Source organism: Camelus dromedarius, chromosome 17, assembly GCF_036321535.1.
Source record: "Camelus dromedarius isolate mCamDro1 chromosome 17, mCamDro1.pat, whole genome shotgun sequence".
Lineage (NCBI taxonomy): Eukaryota > Metazoa > Chordata > Mammalia > Artiodactyla > Camelidae > Camelus > Camelus dromedarius.
Genome location: NC_087452.1, coordinates 15,287,663 through 15,308,806, shown reverse-complemented (window position 1 = coordinate 15,308,806; position 21,144 = coordinate 15,287,663). Strand labels below are relative to the sequence as shown.

The 21,144-nt window shown below is 36.8% G+C and overlaps 1 protein-coding gene across 1 annotated transcript in view; it reads left to right on the top strand.

The window, feature by feature from the left end:
• Window positions 1–297: 297 nt before the first annotated feature.
• Window positions 298–21,144, top strand: part of PPP4R2 (protein phosphatase 4 regulatory subunit 2) — a 50,177-nt gene continuing 29,330 nt past the window's right edge. The window contains exons 1-2 of the mRNA XM_031470738.2: window positions 298–557; window positions 1,549–1,630. Of these exons, the coding sequence (XP_031326598.2) occupies window positions 524–557; window positions 1,549–1,630 (116 nt within the window). The 5' untranslated portion in view covers window positions 298–523. The remainder of the gene's footprint in view (window positions 558–1,548; window positions 1,631–21,144) is intronic.

The window sequence follows — 21,144 nt, the reverse complement described above, 5'->3', positions numbered from 1 at the left end:
ATGGGGAAAGGGAGGCTCAGAGAGACTCCGTAAATTGCTCAAGGTCACACAGGTAGCAAATGACACGGATTCACATCCAGGGGGCCTGGCCCCACCCCCTGCCTGGGCCACTCCTCCTCCAGCTCCGCGCAGGCACCTCCAGCCACCCCCCAGGGGAGAGGCGGGGCGGCTGCGCCTGGCGGGTCAGGGGCGGGTCCGGACGGCACGCCTCCGCCGCGCACGCGCTCTCGGGCTCCGGGTCGGGGCGAGCCGCGGGCGCGAGGACGGTGGCGGGGAGCGTGCGCGCGGTGACGTGCCGGGCGCCATGTTGGAGGGCTGGTGGTAGCGGCTCCGGGAGGTGCTCGCTCTCTCGGTCTCGCTCTCTCGCTCGCTTCCCCCGGCTCCCTTCGGTGCCCCCCCCGGTCGCCTGCGTGCCGGAGTGTGTGCAAGGGAGGGGGAGGGCGGCGGGGGGGTGGGGGGAGGCCATCCGGTCCCCGGGAGACCCACGGAAGGAGGCGGAGGCTGCGAGGGACTTCGGGAAGCCATGGACGTCGAGAGGCTGCAGGAGGCGCTGAAAGGTGGGGGTAGCTGCCCTCACTCCCTTCCTCACCCGCCGCGGTCCTCCTCTCTCTTCGGGGCGGGTGGCTCCGCGGGCCCAGGCCGGGCCGGGCTGTGGGGGGCGGCGCGCTTCTCCGGCTCCCATCCCCCTCCCACCTCCCCAGGGGCGGGGAGACCCGTGGGCAGCTCCCTCCCGCCCGGCTCTGGGCTTTGTGTCGGCCGCCGGCGTCTGGGCTGGGGGAGGGGAGCCAGGAAGCTCTCGTAGGGGCCCCGGCCTCTCCCCCCCCCCCCCCCGGGGTCAGGTTGTGGGCCCGCAGCCCCCTCCCAGGCAGGTTTCGTTCTCCATCAGGCACCCGCACGCCGACCTCGGGGGGAGAGAAAAAGTCAAAGGTTTCGGGAGGAGACTGAGTGGCAAAGCAACTTACTTGAAAGTGTCTCAGGAAGCCTTTTTCAGTGCTTCTGAAGTCTCTCCACGCGACCTGATTCTAAGGTGGTCGCCTTCCAAGCAACAGGCTTTGAGACCAGTGGTTCTCAAACTTAGCGTAGCATGATTTCAGCGGTTTGAGAATTAGGCTTTGACACCCAGGATCACTGGGGACTGTTACAAGACTGTTGGCTGGTGTTTCTTAAAACGCAGATTTATGAACCTAACGTAAAAAAACAATTGGTAGGAATCAGGGCCTGGGATTTGTTAACTGGTCTTGCTGATGAATCTGGTCCTGGTGTTCCCCCGGACCACACTTTGAGAAGCAGTGCAGTAAGGATGGTTTGTAGAGAAGTTGAGTATCCTCTTTAGAAGGATTCTTGTTACCTGTGACGAGAGTGACTTTCGAAGTCGAACATAGAGAGTCAGAGGTGGATAGTTGGTTGAAAGACTGATTTTTAAATTTTTTGTTTTTTATTTGCTGGATATGAGGAAGGACTGGGGGGAAAGTTTGTTTTTGGAGGGCATTGGAAATGGTTGGTGGACTTTGAGAAATACTGATAACTTTTCTTTCTTCCCTTATCTAGATTTTGAGAAGAGGGGGAAAAAAGAAGTTTGTCCGGTCCTGGATCAGTTTCTTTGTCATGTTGCCAAGACTGGAGAAACAATGTGAGTTGAAAATTTGTAATCGTTGTTACAGACTTGTGTATCCTTCGTAATTGCTTAGGAACTGGACAAAAGTGTATTCAGAAGCATTGAATGATCCATCTGTCTAAACCCTACAAGCCCTGGTGATTTAAAGCATTTACTAAATGTGTGGTTTTATTTACTTCATACATGCACTGAAATGAGTTTTAAAAATTTGTTAAGGTTTTATTTTTATGTATGCTTTTGCACATTTAGAATTTATTAGTCTGGAAGAGCCAGAGAAAGGAAGAATGCATGTTCCATTATGACCCTTTTTGGCCCTGACAAACAGGCCTGTTTCCAGAATTTTGTGGCTTAGATTCTGTTTCAGATTCTTTTGTTAGTGTTATTTTCTCATATTGTCCTGTATCCAACCTTTTGTTGTCATATTTATATATGTGGGTGCTTGAAGTGTCACTTCTGTTTATTCTCTTGAGAACTCAGGATGATTATCTGACAAATTCCAGATGCTGCAGTTTTGACTGTCCTGTAAACTTTCTAGGATAGCTGACTTGTTAACATATGCTCAGCATTTTATTAGGCTTGTTTCCAAACCTTGTGAATCTGAAACTTAAACTATGAAGTTAGAACTGTTTTCAAAGGAACATTTCAGTTCATTGTTGTGTGTGTAGTTTGTTTGGCAGGAATTGTTTCCACTCAGGCTAAGTTTATTTGTAGAGGGCAGTACAGATTTGGTGACTTAGTGTGGTCTTTGTGTAGGGAGTAGTGAGCAGGAAGGGGAGAGGGTTCTTTATGGGTAGTGTTAAAAGGTGGGCTTTCTTTTGGCTCCTCTACTTCAGGCCTAGTTTGTAAAATTCTTTTTGAGGCCCAATAAAGGAGTGTAAGCTTCAGCAAGTGATGTATACTTTCTTTGGCTTTATTAACAAATGTTCATTTCTCAAAAGATTTGCTTATGGTTGTAGCATAGCCTTTTGATGACTAGCTCGATTTTAGAAAGGAGAAAAAAAAAACTCTTCAATGGTTGTGCAAACAAGCTGGAACTCCTTAGTGCTTATTAAAATTACCAGCTAACTTTATGACTGTGATGTCTTCAATCTTAAATTTCTATTTAGTACACTTAAAAGGTGGGACCCTTTAGGGAAAAAAGGTCATTTCTGCCTCTGAATTATAGTCTCTTAGAACATCTTGATTGTTCAAAAATTTATGCAAAGTAATTTGTGCTTAAATTGATTGCTGGTTTGTCCAAACTTATACCTCTCTACAGTATCAAGAGGAAAAGCATTTTACTTTCAGAGTTTTGGTAAAAAAGATTTTTTGGAGTTAAATACTTAAAACCTCTTACCAAGCCTGTGCAAACTGCCCTCCCATTTTGATAAAATACATTGGCTGTAAATGTATAAATAGTTAAAAGTTTCTGCAAGAAAGCTTTTTAATATCCTGTCTGACTGGATCACCAGGTGGCTAGGGAAATTTAACCTGATTTTTCTGGACAGTAACTTGTCCTGATAGAGGACTTTGAGAAAAGGTCGTCAATTGTTCCCCTCCCTCTCCCCCTTCGGTTTTTGTACACTTACTAAGAATAGTTTGTATTAAAATGATTGGTTGTCAGTTCTTTATGAAGTTTGGAAAATATTTTTAAATTTATGATTCAAACAGCTGGTGTTTTCACATTTACCTTTATTTAGCCTGTTTGTTTTTTTTTTTTTTTTAATCAACATGGGCATGCCTTAACTTTGGTGCTGAAATTTATAGTTTCTGTAATTATTTTTGGCTAAACTGAGCTTTAACTGCTTAGATTGTAAACATGGGAATGAAAATCTGAAGAATAGCTGTTTAGATCTTTTTGGTGTTTTAGAATGGATAGCTTTCTTAAGATGAGAATTCCATAGTTCTCTTTCTATTTTCATTGATGCAATATAGTAAAGTATCACTAAGAAGAAATATGGAAACCTTTGTGGATGAAAATCAGTGACAGCTTAGGGTGTTTATCTTTTATTTGAAAAAACAACTGATTTGACACTTGTGTTTTTAGCTTTAGAGGGTTTCTAGAATTATAGGTTCTTATTCAGGAGGAGGTTATAGGGAAAATTAAGAGCACTGGAACAATTTTCTTTTTTAGTCTATTAAAAATTACCGTAAACGTCTAATATAGGAAATTTGGAGAGATGCCAAGACATGGGTTACTAAGCTGTTACGAAGGAGATTATTTGAAACAGTTAATCCCCAAATTAGTTGTTTTTGGCCACTTGAAAAAATTATCTTTGTGTTGGCAAGGTTACTTTCTCCTAAAAATGGGAATTTTCCTTGAGCAACAGTTTCCTGAAGGTAACAGTTTCTTTCTTAATGTCAAGTATAAATTATGTGCTGAATAAATGGAAACATATGCGGTAGGTTTCAATCATAAATTTGAACATTTGATGGGTTTTGGTTGTAATTATTCTTCTTGATGGTCAAATTGCCTCATCTTTGGCCAGTGGGAGCCTCTTCCAGTTGTTTCCCAGAGTCCTTTTGGCTTGATCCTAGTAGGCTTTGATGGCATCCTTATTCTCTGTTATGAGAATATATTCTAAGCTCACTCCTGTCCCTGACCTGAAATCAAACCATTTTTCAAGAAGCCGTGTCTTTTTTTAGTGGGTTATGGTGTTCAAAGACTACAACCTGGGTACTAGAGAAACTTATTACTGAGTTGGTCATTGTTTCTAGCTTCTTCAGGGGGCAGAACTAGATAAAATATTTCATGATTCATACTGATACTTCCAGTTCAAAATCGGGACTATAGGGTCTTTAACTTAACTTCTTCCACATCCAAAATTCTGGCTCTCAGGGACTCAGGGGTTGGTAGAATTAGAGTATCCTGTAATTGTTGATTATATTTAACAGTACACACCAAAAAGTCTGAGAATCAGGATACCTGATTAGTAAGAACATAAAATTTTTTTACTTATCTCCCGATTTCTAGTTCCCATTTAAAAAAACTACTTGCGTCTACGTTATCTGAGCATATAGCTGTTATATAACTCTCCCTTTTAACTGTCATTTAGTCTTAGTTTTGCAGTAGCTAAGTAGCTAATACCACCAGTCCTTTTGTCAGTGTCCTTTAGTCAGTTTGGTTGCCTGAAGCTCATTCTTTCATAGATTGTTTTGGCAGGGCTCGTGGGAACAATATTCCTTGAGTTCTTGTATGGTGTTAACAGTTTGTTTCCTTTATTCTTGAAGGTCAGTTTGGCTGGAAATAAAATCTGAAGATCTGCTTTTTGTCACTGTAGATGAATTTCTGTGTTCTAGAATTTTATATAAATGGAATCATACAGTGTGAATTCTTTGCCTTTTTTTTTCCCTCAGTATAATTTGAGGTTGACTCATGTTGTTCACTTATCAACAATTCATTCCTTTTTATTTCTGAGTAGTATTCATTACATGAATATCCTACAATTTTTAATACATTCCACCTGTTGATGGAAATTTGAGTTATTTTCATTTTTTCCTTTATTTAAAAAAAAGCTGCTATGAACATTTGTGTACGTGTCTTTGTATAGACATATGCATTCTTTTCTCTTGGATAAAAACCCAGCAGTGGAATGGTTGGATCATATGGTGAGTGTATGTTTAACTTAAGAAACTGCCAAACTGTTTTTCCAGAATGATTGTACCAGTTTGCTTTTCCACCAGTATTAAGGGAGTTTAGATCAGTTTCTCCACATCCTTTCCAATGCTTAGTATGGTCAGTCTTTCTCACTTTAGGTAGTCTAATAGGTGCATATTGCATAGTGGTTTTAATTTGTATTTGCCTAATGTTTAATGATGAGGATCTTCTCGTGTCTTGATTTGCCATTTGTATATCTATAGTAAATTGATTCCTCACAGTCTGCCCATTTTAAAATGAGGTTTTCTTATTGGGTTTTGAGAGTTCGATGGATACAGTTTCTTTATCTAATGTGGTTTGCAAATGCTTGTTACCACTGTGTAGCTTATCTTTTCATTCTCTTAATGGTGTCTTTCAAAGTGAAATTTTAAATTTAATTCCATTTTGACTTTTAAAAATTTCCTCCTTTTAAAGACTTCCTGCACTATCATTGTGATCATTTGTTCTTGTGTGCTTCCTAGATTAGTCTTTATTTCCTGAAATTATTTTTTCTCTTTTAATTCTTTGCTGAATTCTGTTGCTTCATTTTCTGAGTTTCTTCAATTCTGACTTATATAATTTTTCTCAACGTCTTTAGCTCTTTTGAACTGGTACATGGTTTTGATCTGTTTTTAAGCAAGTCTTTCTAGCTTCCCTTCACTATCTTTAGGGATTTTACTTTGCTCCTTATTCTCATTTTCTCTTAAGACGATTTCCTATTAGATTTGACCTTGATATTTTTCTGTTGTGCATTTTTATGTGAAATTAATTTTCCCGAACTTTGAAGAGGAGACATGGTTCAGAGTAGCTGTTCTAATTTCACAGAGCTTGTTGTTTTTGCGAAGTGATAAGAACATGGAGCTTGCTTTCTGAAATTTCTAGGCTCTGTTCTCCACTGTTACTTTTATTTTGACCTTGTCTTTTCCTTCATCTCTGTTCTCCCTTCCTCTTGTCTGTGGGGTCTCCTCTGGATGGGACTTGATGGGTTACCTTCAAGAGCTGGTGGGAGCATGACTCCTTCTCCCTTTCAGCTCTCTGGAGGTCTCTGATTCACTTAGTACTGGAGTGGCAGTGGCAAAACCCATCTCAGTTTCAGCTGCTGCTGTCAGATTGATCTGTTATGATTTCTTATGAATACCTGTTGGCTATTTTGTGGTTTTCCTATTCTTAGGCCCTTTGGGTGCACTATGACTTCTTTTTTCTCTTGTATACGTTCTGATAATTTACAGGTCGTGTGACCATCAGTCTGTCCTCATCCACTTATTTTTTGAGGTTTATGAGACAACCTTATCAGCTAGTTTTGTTGTAAATTTTTTTTTTTTTTATTGGCTTTGGGTTTTTCTGTCTAGTTATGTCTGACGTATGGGGTTTTGGAGAGATGAAAAACTACCACCTCTGCCGTGCTCTCAGAATTTCACTTTTTAGGAGAACTTTTTAAGTCAGTCCCTATTAAGTTAGTTTCATCATCTATAAAATAGGGATGGTAATAGTACCTCATAGTATGAGTACATAGTACATGGGAAGCTTAGGGCAGTGCGTGGTAAACAGTAAATGCTCAGTAAATAGTAGTTGTTATTGTGTTGATAATGCTTATATTGAGTCTACTTTTTTTCCCCTGTGGTTTCTGTGTTCAACAATTTTGACGTATCAGTAAAAAAAGAAAAGTTAAGTTACTTAAAAAGTAGTAGTAATCAACAACTGAGATCTGCATTATTTTAAATGAAGTCTCCTGAAGTCTTTCTGTTACATCCTTCTGTGGTTTTCGTTAGGGATGAATTTTGTTTTATCTAACAGTATGTATTGAACACTTGAACATTATTTCTAAAATGTCATTTCACATACTACTTTCATGATTTTTGCCACAACCTTCTAACATCTGTATAATTCTTTCCTTAATGCTCTTTTTTAGGTCAGCTTACTTTTTTTGTTCATTTTTTTTTAAGATGGAAAAACACTACAGATAGAGGTTAATCTCTCATTTTACCCCTCCCTAGAGGTATAATCAATATGTTAATTTTTCCCCTTATTCTTGTGAGAAGTAGGTCTGAAACCATTGGTTTGTTTCATTAGTTGTATCTTTCTACATCATTTTAAAATCTGTAAATACCAAAATAATTAATATAGATTATCCATGTGTTACCTAAATTTCTCTCATGTACTATTATCACAATGTACGCAAAGGAAGCACAGTAGATTTTCAGAAAATTTTAAAGTAACTGCATATAAATATTTTAGTAACTGCATTGATTAAGATGGGAACATGAAGAAAATTATAGTTGCTTTCTTTTGTTTCATCACATGCTGTAAACCTGATGTGTCTTGTATGCTGCACAAAATCTACTGAATGATGCACTGGAAGCTAGACATGCCAGCTTTGTTTTCTGACTGGAATTAACTTCAAGTCTTCAATCTTTTTAGTGTGCAAGTGAGTTCATATTTTCCATGTTCAGTCCAGATTTTTACCAGTAGTTGGCCAGTTCCCTAATTTTATGAAAGTTAGCATGTGGTAATGTCATTCTTGGAAGGCGCATGGCTTGATTCTGAATTTAGCTTGGCAGCTTCTCTGTGTGAATTAGGGCAAATCACTTGTGAGCTTGGTTCCTCACTTGAAAAATGGGGTTTATACTGGGTAGTTGCCTCAGGTATTGTGAGGATTTAAATAAATGAAAATAAACTTTGGGAGAGAATAAATATTAGAATTGTCTCTGTGTTGGGCATACATAGAATGCCTTTACCTTGTGAAAGAAGTTTGAAGTACTTAATCTTATGGAAAGAGCTCTGGTTTGAGAGTTAGGAGAGCCCCAAGACTGACCAGGGTTTGAATTACCAGCTCTACCACCTAGTTATTCTGTCACCAAGGCTAACTTCTGTGTGCCTTAATTTCCTAATCTATAAAATATGGGTAATAAAGTAAATCTTCCTCAAGGGATGTGATGGGGATTCACTGAGTTTGTACTTTATAAGCGCATAACACAATAACTATAGTGCATAGAGACCCACCCCCAGCTCCTATTTTGGTCTCCATTATTAAGTCACTGAAATTACTGTGGGCCACGTTTCCCTCAGGTACTAAATGAGGAGCTTGTAAAAGGTGATTTCCAAGTTCCATTCCAGCTCAAAAGCCCAGAGGAGTCTGTAATTACCAGGGGGTGTTAGTGCAGCAGCAGTGATTAAGGGTGGGGCACAGTGATGGTGGTGGTTGTTAAAAATGTCTGCTGATGGTGAAGATGTTAATTATTGGAACTCTGTTGCATGAGTGAGTGGTTTGGAGACATTCAAAAAAAAATTGAGAATCATTTGTCTATACTTGGACAAGAGAGACCAGTCAGTGTTAACTACTAACTCATGAGAGCCGCAAAGAGGTTCTGCAAATGCTGATCATTGTTACCTGTATGTGTATGTGTGGCTTTTATCTACATCCAGAGATCCTCTTTGTGCCTGCCAATGAGTGTGAGTTCACTGTGCTTATGGACTATTACTGGAAACCTATCACCAACTTCATGTTGTTTCAAAACATCTTATTACTAAGAAGATAAAGAATTTATGGTCCTTGTGGGAGGTTATATAGCTCAGTGGTAAAGTGCATACTTAGCATACACAAGGTCCTAGGTTCAATCTCTAGTACCCTCATTTTAAATAAATGAATGAATGAATCTATAATAACACCTCCCTCAAAAAAAAGAATTTATGGTTCATAATTTAAAAACGGTTTCCCTCTGTTCTGTGGACTGTAGGTCTTTTACCTTTCTGATATGAAAGTTTGCTTTTGGAGTGGGTAGGTGAGTGAATGAATGTGTGTATTTATGTCTGTCTACATAAATCAGTTTTCATTGTCGATAGCAAAAAAAAAAACTTTAATCAAAGACTGAAACTGAGTATACACTGTTGAAGAAGAGAATGTTGAATCAGGCTGCCTGGGTTTGACACTGCTTGTATGGAATCTACCTTGTGTAAAAGGCACTTTTGTAACCACCCTCCAAACTCCATTCCTGCCAAAATACGTTGAATATTATTGAGAACTTACACCACTGAATGTAAACTGTATAATAGCTAATTTAAGTCTCAGATTAATAGATACAAAATAATAGTGACCCATTGCTTTTAAAAGTTGTGCTGTGTATGTGACAGTTCAAGTAGGTCTTTTTTGTTATCACTTACCAGTTTGACTTTGTGGGGAGGGGAAATGTTTTATTGAGTATCTGCTGTAGAGTGAACACTCACTTGGAGTTGTTCATGTCAGAATATCTCCGTTGGCTCTGCTTACAATCTGCTTGATCCTAAGTTAGCAGGCAATCCTGGTTATAACCTATCTTAATGACTGTGACGGAACAAGTTAGTCACCTAAGCCCTCTTTCTTTGTCCCCCAACTGAAAATGTAACACCTAGGTCACTATATAGCAGCCATTCAGCAAATCTTAGATTCCTTACTTTGTTTACACACTGTGATATGAAAAATAAAAATTAGTAGTAAGAATAATTTTTAATACCACTGATTTTGATATCTAAAAGTTTTACAGTTTACTAATCCTAAGAATGAAAACATACTGACCACTAAGAGTGATCTGTCTCCAGGTCCAGGAGTTCCGTAATCTCATCAAGCTTCTTTATACTTACAACTGAGCTAGCCCTTCATTTTGCTTGCCGAAACTTTGGTTCACCTGTTAACATTTTCCTTCTTTCCTATAACGATGTCTGACTTAGACTCAGATGTGCGGTGCCTGTACTTGTACTACCTCCTTGTGATTTGTCTGGTCCCTGCGGGGGCTGGGGCCCCTTGATGATTCTTGACTCTTTAAGTCTTATTCTCCTAATGTTATTTTTTGTTGTCTGTGGTTCTTGTCAGTACTCCTACCTAGAGTCTTTGGTTGATTTTAAAATGATTAGCCAGAGATCTTTAAGGGACTAGGATTTTCGCACAAGAACTTCAGTTTTGAGTTACCATCGTTCTTTTTCTTCCTGAAAGGCAAACTTTTAAAGAACATTTTTTTTTTTTTGCCAGACAGTAGCAAATGTTTCATATGCCTATCCGATTTTAATCTTCACTACTACTCTGAAGTAGATACCTCTCCTTTTTAAAAAAAGGGTACTGAGGCTTGCAGAACTTAAAAAAGTTGAAGATTGTGCAACTGGTGAGTGACAGAATTGAGATTTAAACTCAAGCATTCTGATTTCAGATACTCCCATAACCTGTACTTTATACCACTTGTTACTTTTTCAGTTGTCTTCTCACATTCTTTCCTCTTTACTGTAGCTATCTGAGAATCCTTTAGAACTGCTTAGAATTTGAAGCTACACATCTGGTAGGGATCTGTCATCACTGTTGTTTTTTGTAATTTCTGAGACTTTGATGCTGCTTACCTAAGCCAGACCCCACGTACCTGTCCAGCCCTCCTTTCCTTGTGGTACATCATAATATGACCTTCTGAGCACTGATACCACAGATAGTTTCCTTGGTAAAGGGATTGTGGCAGGTATGGGAGGGTTGGGTCTGGTGGTTTGTGATTTAAGAAAGACTATGTTAAGGGATATTTACTGAAAGGGTAGGTAACTTGATGTACCCTAACTATTGTAATTTTGACCATTTTCTGGTGACCGCAAAGATGGAAAACTTTCAATAATTGTAATTTTGCAGAGGTATAAATTTGAAGCATATAGGTGGTGAAACCGATGTATTTTAGCTGGAATGTGTAAACCTCTTTAATATATGCATCTTGGATTTATTCTCAGTCACCCAAAAATCTTGGCTCTGCATTGTCGGGAGGTAGATAATAATATTTACTGGTGATGAAACTGGAGAAAATATATGCAGTAGAAAGATTTGAAATTTGAGCAATGTAGAAGTTCTTACAAGTGTTTTTGTAATTTTTGCACTATTGTGTATTGCTGGGAAGGAGGGTGCTTTTTGTTAACAAAATATTTCTATTCAGAATTGTTTGTACTAAAGTGAATTTAGTATTTTTGGAGATTGTTTTTATACTGGTCTTATTTTAAGACTAGTGTCCATGAGGACTTCAGGGTAACTTTTGAGATTGTGGCTATTTTTGTCTCAAAGTGGTTCTTTAATTGGAGACTAGTCCACCTTTTGTAGGGCCTTTGTGCACTAACGTAGTTCTGCAAGGCATAATATTTTTTTTGTTGTTTAATTGAAGTACAGTCAGTTACAGTGTTTCAGTTTCTGGTGTACAGCATAATGTCCCAGTCATACACATACATACGTATATTTGTTTTCATATTCTTTTTCGTTAAAAGATTATTATAAGATTTTGAACATAATTCCCTGTGCTATACAGAAGAAACTTTTTAAAAATCTATTTTTGTATATAGTGGTTAACATTTGTAAATCTCAAACTCCCAAATTTATCCCTCCTCACCCCCTTTCCCTGGTAACCATAAGATTGTTTACTATGTCTGCAAGTCTGTTTCTGTAGATGAGTTCATAATGTCCTTTTTTTTTTTCTTTTTTTCCCCCTTAGATTCCTCATATAAGTGATATATGGTATTTTTCTTAATCTTTCTGGCTTACTTAGAATGACAATCTCCAGGCCTATCCATGTTGCTGCAAATGGCATTATTTTATGGCTGAGTAGTATTCCATTGTATAAATATACCACAACTTCTTTATCCAGTCATCAGTTGATGGGCATTTAGGTTGCTTTCATGTCTTGGCTATTATATATAGTGTTGCTGTGAACATTGGGGTGCATGTATCTTTTCGAATTGGAGTTCTCTCCAGATACATACCCAAGAGTGGGATTACTGGTAAGTGGGATTTTATGGTAAGTCTTTTTTCAGTTTTTTGAGGAATCTCCATACTGTTTTCCATAATGGCTGTACCAGACTACATTCCCACCAGCAGTGTGGGAGGGTTTCCTTTTCTCCACGTGCTTTCCAGCATTTAGCATTCGTGGACTTCTGAATGATGGCCATTCTGATTGGTGTGAGGTGAGACTTCATTGCAGTTTTGATTTACATTTCTCTGATAATTAGTGATATTGAGCATCTTTTCATGTGCCTGTTGGCCATCTGTATGTCTTCATTGGAGAATTGCTTGTTTAGGCCATCTGCCCATTTTTGGATTGGGTTGTATTTTTTTGTTATTAAGTTGTATGAGCTGTTTTATATATTCTGGAAATTAAGTCCTTGTCAGTCACATCATTTGCAAATATTTTCTCCCATTCCATAGTTGGTCTTGCATTTTGTTTTGCTTATGGTTTCCTTTGCTGTTCAAAAGCTTGTAAGTTTAATTAGGTCCCATTTGTTTATTTTTGCTTAATTTCTGTTGTCTGGGTAGACTGCCGTAGGAGAACGTTGCTAAGATTTATGTCAGAATGTTTTGCCTATGTTTTCTTTGAGGAGATTTATTGTTGTCTTGTCTTAAATTTAAGTCTTTAAGTCATTTTGAGTTTATTTTTGTGTATGGAGTGAGGGAGTGTTCTAACTTCATTGATTTACATGCTGCTATCCAGTTTTCCCAACGCCAGTTGCTGAAGAGACTGTCTTTTCTCCATTGTATATTCTTGTGTGAGGCGTAATCTTGAATATGGGTAGAATGTGATCTGTTCTCTCCTGGTGAGAATTGTTGGTGAACTCCGGGTTTTCATGTTCATAGGCTGTTAGACAAGTTGTCTTTCTCTTCTTCCTGTATAGATGTTAATACTTCTCTAATCTTGAGAAGGTTCATGGGGATAATAACTTATCACCTTGCCATCCACTTTTCTTGTAAATGTTGTTCATAGCATTCGGTTTTGCCATCTTAGTTGCTCTAGCATATGGCAGAAGTGAATGCCATAGCTAGGATGTGGCCAGTTTGAAAAAATTTCAAAATTTATTAGGTGAGTATATGGACAGATGGTAAATATTAAGTACTTGTTTTAGAGCTTTCAGTCTTTCTTAAAGTATCTTTAAGATGGAGAATACCATATACATGTTTTTAAATTTCTTTCTCCATATTGGTTAACAAGAAGTTGGGTGAGAATAACTGCATTTTGAGTTTAGTGGATCACATAAACTAAATAATTATTATTGTGTCCATAATATGAAAAAACTCGTATACAAAGATTATAGAAATTAATTTAAAAAGTTTTTGTATTATAAAAGTGCTCATAGGAAAAAAGAATTCAAGCTTTACTGTTAACCAATTCTGTGTATATTCTTAATAGAATTTATGCATATATGTGTATATATGTTAATTTTTTAAAAAAAATATAGTATCAAACTGCAGTTTGCCTTTGATTACCTGAACATCTTGTCAAAACACATCAATTTTGGGGGGTTGCATAGTATTCCATTGTTTCGAGTATATTGTAAGTTATTTAACCTGTCCTCTTTGATGGTCTTTGTTATTTACAGGTAGAACAATTGAAATAATGCTTATGTGTACCTGATTATGTCGGCATAGGTGCAAGGATGGGATTTATGGGTTGAAGTTTATGTGCATTATCATCTTGACAGATAATGCCAGCTGGCCTTAAAAATTTTTTTTCAACATATACCAACAGTATATGAAAGTTACCTGTCCGATGTCAGTAATGAGCATTGTTAGGCTTTTAAATCTGAAAATCTGATATATGAAAAATACTATCTCATTTTAATTTGCTTTCTTTTGTTCTATGCCAGCATCTTTCCATTTGTTTATAGTCATTTGTAGTTTTCTTCCCCCCTCATTTATTAAGCTATGATTCTTTCCTTTTTCAGTTTTTTTTGCTAGATTTTTATTGATAAAAATAATAGAGTAGCTTGATAAAGTTACTAAATAAATTATTCTTTTGTTGTGTTAGGAATAATTTGAGTTTAAGACAATCTCAGGCAAGCAAGTTATTTAAAAAGGATGGTCTTGACTGTATAGCAAAGGACAATCTTTGTAATGATGGGTGAATTGAATTGTTACTTCTGGCATGTATCTTTCTTCGCTCACATTCCAGAGACAGGTAGTTGTATGTATTTGAAGTTTTTCTTACTGATAAAAAGTATGAGTAATGTCTTTAATTTCTGTGACTGTATATGAAATTTTGTCCTGCTAATTTCTTTTTTTGCAGTGTGGTCCTGATCTATTTATTTATAAATAGGTCAAAACAAGCATAGTTTGAGAGAAAAAAACCCCCACAAAACTACATTCTGCCCTTAGGTTGACTGAATACTGAGAACATGCTGAGATCTCACAAATGTCATAAAGTCCTAATTAAGCAGAAGAAGTGAAAACACTACCCACAAAAATATCTTGACACGTCTTTTGATTGTTCTCTACTATCTTAAAATTAGCTCTCAATAAATACATACTTTATTTAAATGTAAGTAAAATACTTGACTTACAGTGTATATTTAAACAATAAGCCTTGGTGGTAAACTGGAAATAAAAGTAATCAAAGATGTGCAAGATTTTTGAGATGTGGGATTTATCTTCAAATTTGCATTTAATTCTATATTTGTTTTTGCTTTCCTTTTCAGCACTTAATAACAGTGGTCCTCAACCAAGGGTAACAACATCTGGAGACATTTTTGGTTGTTTGGCGGGGGGGGGGGAGGGTGCAACTAGCGTGTAGTTTGTGGCCAAAAATGCTACTAACAACCTGTATTACACAGGATAACCCATAACAGCAAAGGGTTGTCAGACCCAAAATGACAATAGTGCTGAGATTGGGAGGTTTTCTGCTTCATAGGAAAAGGAATACTTTAAGCTTTAAAAAGTGTTTTGTAGTTGTGTTCCGTGATCTGTGAAGTGAAACACTGATGGGTATAAGACCATCAAGGTCTTTAACCAAAGCTTCTAGTTTTACCTTTCACAGTTCTATTTGAGAACTTAGGAAAGTCTAATTTTGAGAAATAAATACTACTTGTCAAAGATTGATAGTTTAATTAAAGTGTTCCCTTTCTAGTTTTCAGTTAAGGTGAAAGTTCCAAATGTTTTGCCTTTTATCTAATCAAATATTGTGTAGAAATCTTTTTCTCCTTGATGCTCACACTCAACATCACTTCTGATACTACATTGTGGGGAGGGTTTTTCCACACCAAGCAATTCTGTGACATCACCTGAGTGTCCTACAATTCAGTTCTGACATTTTTCTGTCAGATCTCAGAAGTTAAGGGCTTAGTCCCACAATACTGCCCCTTGACCCCCTTTAGATGCCAGTCACAAGTCCAAGTTGTTACCGTGCTTCTGACCAATAGGCTACAAATCAGAGGTTTCTAGGACCCCTTCCTCGGGTTCTTGTTAATTTGCTAAAATGGCTCACAAAGCTCAGGAAAACAGTTTACTTTCTAGATTACTGGTTTATTACACAGGGTATTAAAGATTATGAATAAACAGCTAGATGAAGAGATTTGTAGGGCAAGGTCTGGAAGGGTTCGAGCATAGACACCTCTGACCTTGAGGAGTTTGGGGTGCACCACTCTCAGCATGTGGATACATTCTGGTTTACTGACCTCGAAGTTCTCTGAGCCCCTACTTTACAGATTTTTATGGAGGCTTCATCGTGTTGGCATGATGGGTTAACTCTGCTTATAGCCTCTCTCCAGCGAATGGCAGTGGGAAGTGGGGCTGAAAGTTCCAAGCTTCTAATGGTGATGTGGTCTTTCTGGTGACCAGCCCCTATCTAGGAGCTTGCCAAGAGGGCCTTCATTAGAATAAAAGACATTTCTATCACCCAGGAAATTGCAAGGCATTTAGTAGCTGTGTATCAGGAACTTGGGATAGGGACTAAATATTAAAACAAAAGATTGTCCTGGCACTTTTGTTTTCAAGGATTTTAGGAGCTCTCTTAGGACCTGGGAGCAGAAAGCAAATGCATATTTCTTATTACTTGACAAATATATCCATCAGCTTGCTTCATTGGATCATTCTTATGCATAGGAGAGAGAGAACCTTTAATTCCTCATTTCATTGATGGACTGATAGCTTTATGTTTTCATTAACTGCTCTGCATATACCTAATCTATGATTACCCATGAACTCTACTGACTGGTAGCTTAGCAGCTATGTGTATCTCACAAAGTCACAGGCCACTACATACACATTTGGCCAGTATGCCATTGGAACATTATTGGCAGCAATGTTGACCACTTCTACTCCAGAGGAGTTAGCTGCCTTAGCCACCCCGTGCATACTGTCTTTGAAAGGGAAGGGTTAGATAAATTGAGCCTGGAATGGGTGAGACAGAGATTGGCTATTTCTGTCATCTTTCAGATTTAACTGCATGTTAAACTGAGGACTCTCTTCATTGCACTGCATATCATGAACAATCTGACAAGATCATAGAAATTGGAAGTACAAAGTAGAGAGCTCCACCAAACCTGCATATTTTATTGTAATTATTGATAACACTTAATTAAGTATGATACACATGGTAACTGGGTAGAACACCAGGAACAGATGTAGACCAGTAGGAAGTATGGTCGCTCTACTCTGTTTCCTTTGAAGTTTCCCTGGTATAGCATTACTAGTTTGTATCATTCTTATGCTTTTATCCTATTAGTGAAGCAAATACTGTTTTATTCTCTAAAATTAATACTTGATCTGGATTCTTTTTACCTTTCCAGTTTTGTCTCTTGCCACCGTATGTAACTTTGCCACGACTTGTAGTTCACTGAATATTCAGTTCTCTGTTTTGCTAGTATTAAATTCTAATAGCATCTTTCTGTTGGTTGCCTCTGACGTTTTTCCTTATGGGATAACTTGAGCTTGTCTTTTAAGACTGTTCAGACAGCTCCATTCAAATGCATACTAATCTACTGAAAAGCCCTCTTGGATCCAATCCTTTTCTCCATAGAAACTGCCATATTTCTGACATGCATTGATCATGTTTTCTGTTAGTCTGTTTCTACTTGTGATTCTGTAAGCTTTGAGGGGACTGAAATTGCCTTGCTGAAAATACGGTGCAAAGTAGGAGCTGGATTAAATGTGTAAATGGGAGAAAAACAAATCAAAACCTTGCCTTCATCTATTAAATATTTTAACTTTAGAAAATAATAGAAAATATTATTGATATCAGAATTTTGAGCTTTGTGTGTGTGAAAATTGATTGCTTTCTTCCCTTTCAGTTTCCGTGTGTGCAGGTTGTACTTACCCTTTCTCACAAAACAGTAATCTTGCCTTTCTAAAGTTTTCATTTTACCATTTTCTATTCTGTGTGGGTATTTTAATATAAATACCACTTTTCTTACCAAGCTAGGCCCTTAGAGTGCATGATTTGTTTTTTGATCAATGTACTCTGTATCATGTGTTTGTTCTTTGAAATAGTAGACTTGCTGTCTTAGCTTGGGCTACTATAAGAAAATATGGTAGACTGGGTGGCTTAAACAACAGAAATTATTTCCTTACAGTTATGGATGCTGGAAATCTGAGATCACAGTGCTGGCATGGTTGGATTCTGTTGAGAACTCTCTTCCTGGCTTGCAGAATGCCACCTTCTTGCTGTGTCCTTATGGAGGGGATAGGGGCTTGGGGATTGCTCTCCTGCCTGCCCTCCCTCTTATTTCTAATAAAAGTAGTAGTCCCATTGTGGGTTTAGAGGCTTCGACATAAGAAATTTGGGTGGACACAAACACAATCCATAACATTTGGCAGTGAATTGTATGTCTTTTTATATTTACTGATTACATTCAGCTATGGGTTGTTTTACGCAGATACATTCATAAAGTTTGATATTAATTGAGTTCTGTGAAGTAAACATTTTAGGTGTACACTGTTTAAAAGAAAATGGGAAGAAGAGGCTGGGATTTATTGAATGAATACTATGTGATAGTAAATGCGTATTATGTGACATTTTATGTAAAAAATGCTGGTGTGAAAGTTTTCTGAATACAGAGATTCCCTTGTTATGCAGTGTTCGCCAAGTTAGATTTTGTGTAGTTTCTGTGCATTGTTTGCTTAAGTTCTTTCACATCTTTATTGAGATGACAACAAATACTTGCTGTGCATATATTTTGTGCCAGTTACTGTGCTAGGTACCTTTGGATGCAGTGACCACACAACCACAGTCCCTTAGAGTATTTATTATTTTAAAAGTGTTATATTGTATTTAATATTTTGCTCACTGCTTTTGTCAGTATTTGCCTGTATCAACTATGTTAACTTCATATTTTAAATTAGGACAGGGGAACCTTAACAATGTAATTCTTTAAGAGTAATACTTTTTTCCAGTTGTTCCTTAAGTCAGCATATGCTGTGAGCCTAAGACTAGTCAGACATAGAAGAGATCAACCAATAATAATTATTATTTTTGATATACATTTCTGTTTTTAAATTTTGGGTGGGGAGGTGAAAGCTTTAGTGTCTAATACAGCTTCATAATGTATGAAGTGGGATATAGCTTGGTTAGATTAGGTGGGAATAAAATTGAAATTGCTTTAAATTTTTACTACTTGAATTTTTCTGCTTATGTATGTATAAATTCCAGATATTCCCAAAATTTTGACATAATTACAAATTTTATTAAAATAAAGGTTTAACTGTAGAATTTCTTTGCTACCCAGAAAGACATTTTAAAATTAAACTTCTATAAATATTCCTCACCAGTGTGTTTTTTTCTTGTTTTAATGTCTCTGAAATTCAGTGTCTTTCAAACATCAGTAGTGTCCTAGAATTCTTAAAAAAGTAATGGAGAGACTTACAGTTGATACTGATTTAGATTTGATGAATATAGTGTTGTTAGCTCTTTAAAGTTTAGGAAAAGCACATATTTAAGTGTTAGATGGCTAGTACAGGCATTTTGGAAGAATTATTTTGAAAGAAAGGCTTCTGAATATACAGTGTAAGACTGATTGAAGTGTTGGTGCATTTCAAGTAAGAAAAGGTTTTAAACATTTTTGTATTCCTTTTATATTTAGTTGGTAGGCTTTAAAAGTTAAGGTTGATATGAGGATTTGTGGGTACAATCATAAAATTGTATTTTTTTTAAAGTTTTTTTGGGGGGTAATTAGGTTTATTTATTTATTTATTTTTTAGAGGAGGCACTAGGGGATTGAACCCAGGACCTCCTGCATGCTAAGCATGGGCTCTACCACTTTGAGCCGTACCCTCCCCCTTTAAAGTCGTATCCTAATTTGCGATTTGCAGGTTTTGCTTTTAAAACATTTTTAGTTGAACTACAAAAATTTCAAATTACAGAGTCACATTAATGGGATCAAGTTTTCTTAAGTGTGCTCATTTTTAAGATTATTAAATTTAGTCTTTAAAAAAATTTTTATTGAAGTGTAGTTGATTTACAATGTTAGTTTCAGGTGTACAGCAAAGTGATTCAGTTATACATATACATACATATAGACATTTTCTTTACAGATTCCTTTCCATTATATGTTATTACAAGAAATTGAATATAGTTCCCTGTGCTATACAGTAGGTCCTTGTTTATTTTTTTCATTTTTCAGTTTTATTAGGTAGAATTGTTAGTTTGACTACACATACATAATGTATTGCATGTAAATACATATACACAATATACTGCACATATTTTTAAAATTTACATATATGTACTGTCCATTGTTTCTAAGAACATTTAGAGCTTTAGCTTTTTAAACTTACATAGTTATCAAAGGAATAAAGCCAACCACAAAATAAGAATTAATTAAAAAAGATACATACACCCCACTATTAACAGCAACATTATTTATAATTGCCAAGATATAGAAGCATCCTAAGTGTGCATCAATAGATGAATAGATAAAGGAGATGCCGCATATATGTAATGGAATACAACTCATCCATAAGAAAGAAGGATATTTTGCCATTTGAGGCCCTTCATTCACTTTTTTTTTTCCACTTCAAAAACCAGAATTTTATAACTGGCATAAACATTTCCATTGCATCAAAAACAACAAAATACCTAGAAATAAACTTAACCGAGGAGGTTACCTGTACTATGAAAATTGTAAAACACTGATGAAGGAAATTGAAGATGATACAAAGAAATGGAAAGATATCTTGTGCTCTTGGATTGGAAGAATCAACCTTATCAAAATGGCCGTACTACCCAAAGCACTCTACAGATCCAGTGTAACCTCTGTGAAAATACTCACGACATTCATCACAGAACTAGAACAAACAGTTCCAGGATTTTATGGAACCTAAAAAACCCCAAACTGCCATAGTATTCATGTGTAGGTCTTTTTTTTCCCCTCTTTTTGTTCTCTTTTCTTATAGTTTGATGACTAGAGAAGTTCCTTTAACATTTGTTGTAAAGCTGGTGGTGCTGAAAATTTTATCTTTTGTTTATCTGTGAAGCTTTTGATTTCTCCATCAGATTTGGTCTTGATGTGATAATTAAGAAATGTGGCTGAGTTTTTAAATGTATTTTTTAATTATAAGAGTAGGATATTATACCTTATTCAGAACAGTTTGAACAATGCACTATTTCATAAAAGAAGTAACAGTCACTCCCATTCCTGTGCCCCCAAATTTATTTAATATTTATATGCTCTCAGTAAAATAAAAAGGGAAGTGAGAATTTAGTTAGTAACTAGCTTTAAAAAAAAGTCTTCAGAAAAAGCTAAAGTATACTTGATCAAACCTTTGTGTTCTAAGTAATTAAGTTCAGATTTTTCAGGCATACTTGAAAAAAAAAAATGCCAGTAGCTCTTTACAAATATAATTGGATCAACTTTGCTTTTTAGAATTCAGTTTGAATGCTTTTTCTTCCTGAATTACAAAGTTTCACCATTTGTAGCTTAATTTTTCTAAATTTGTAATTTCACTGACTTTAGGCAATTAATTACCTTTTTTCCACTTTTAAAAGGTGAGGAAAATTCACATTAAAAAGAAACTTCATAGATATGATTGGTTGAAATGTACAGTCTTTAGTCTTTCAACTTTATAAATAACATACATTTTATAAATTCAAATCTCATTTGTAATGTAGGAACATCAAGCTTTAGGGCTGATGCAGGAGCATTTATGTATTTTGAAGGGCCAAGGTATTTATAC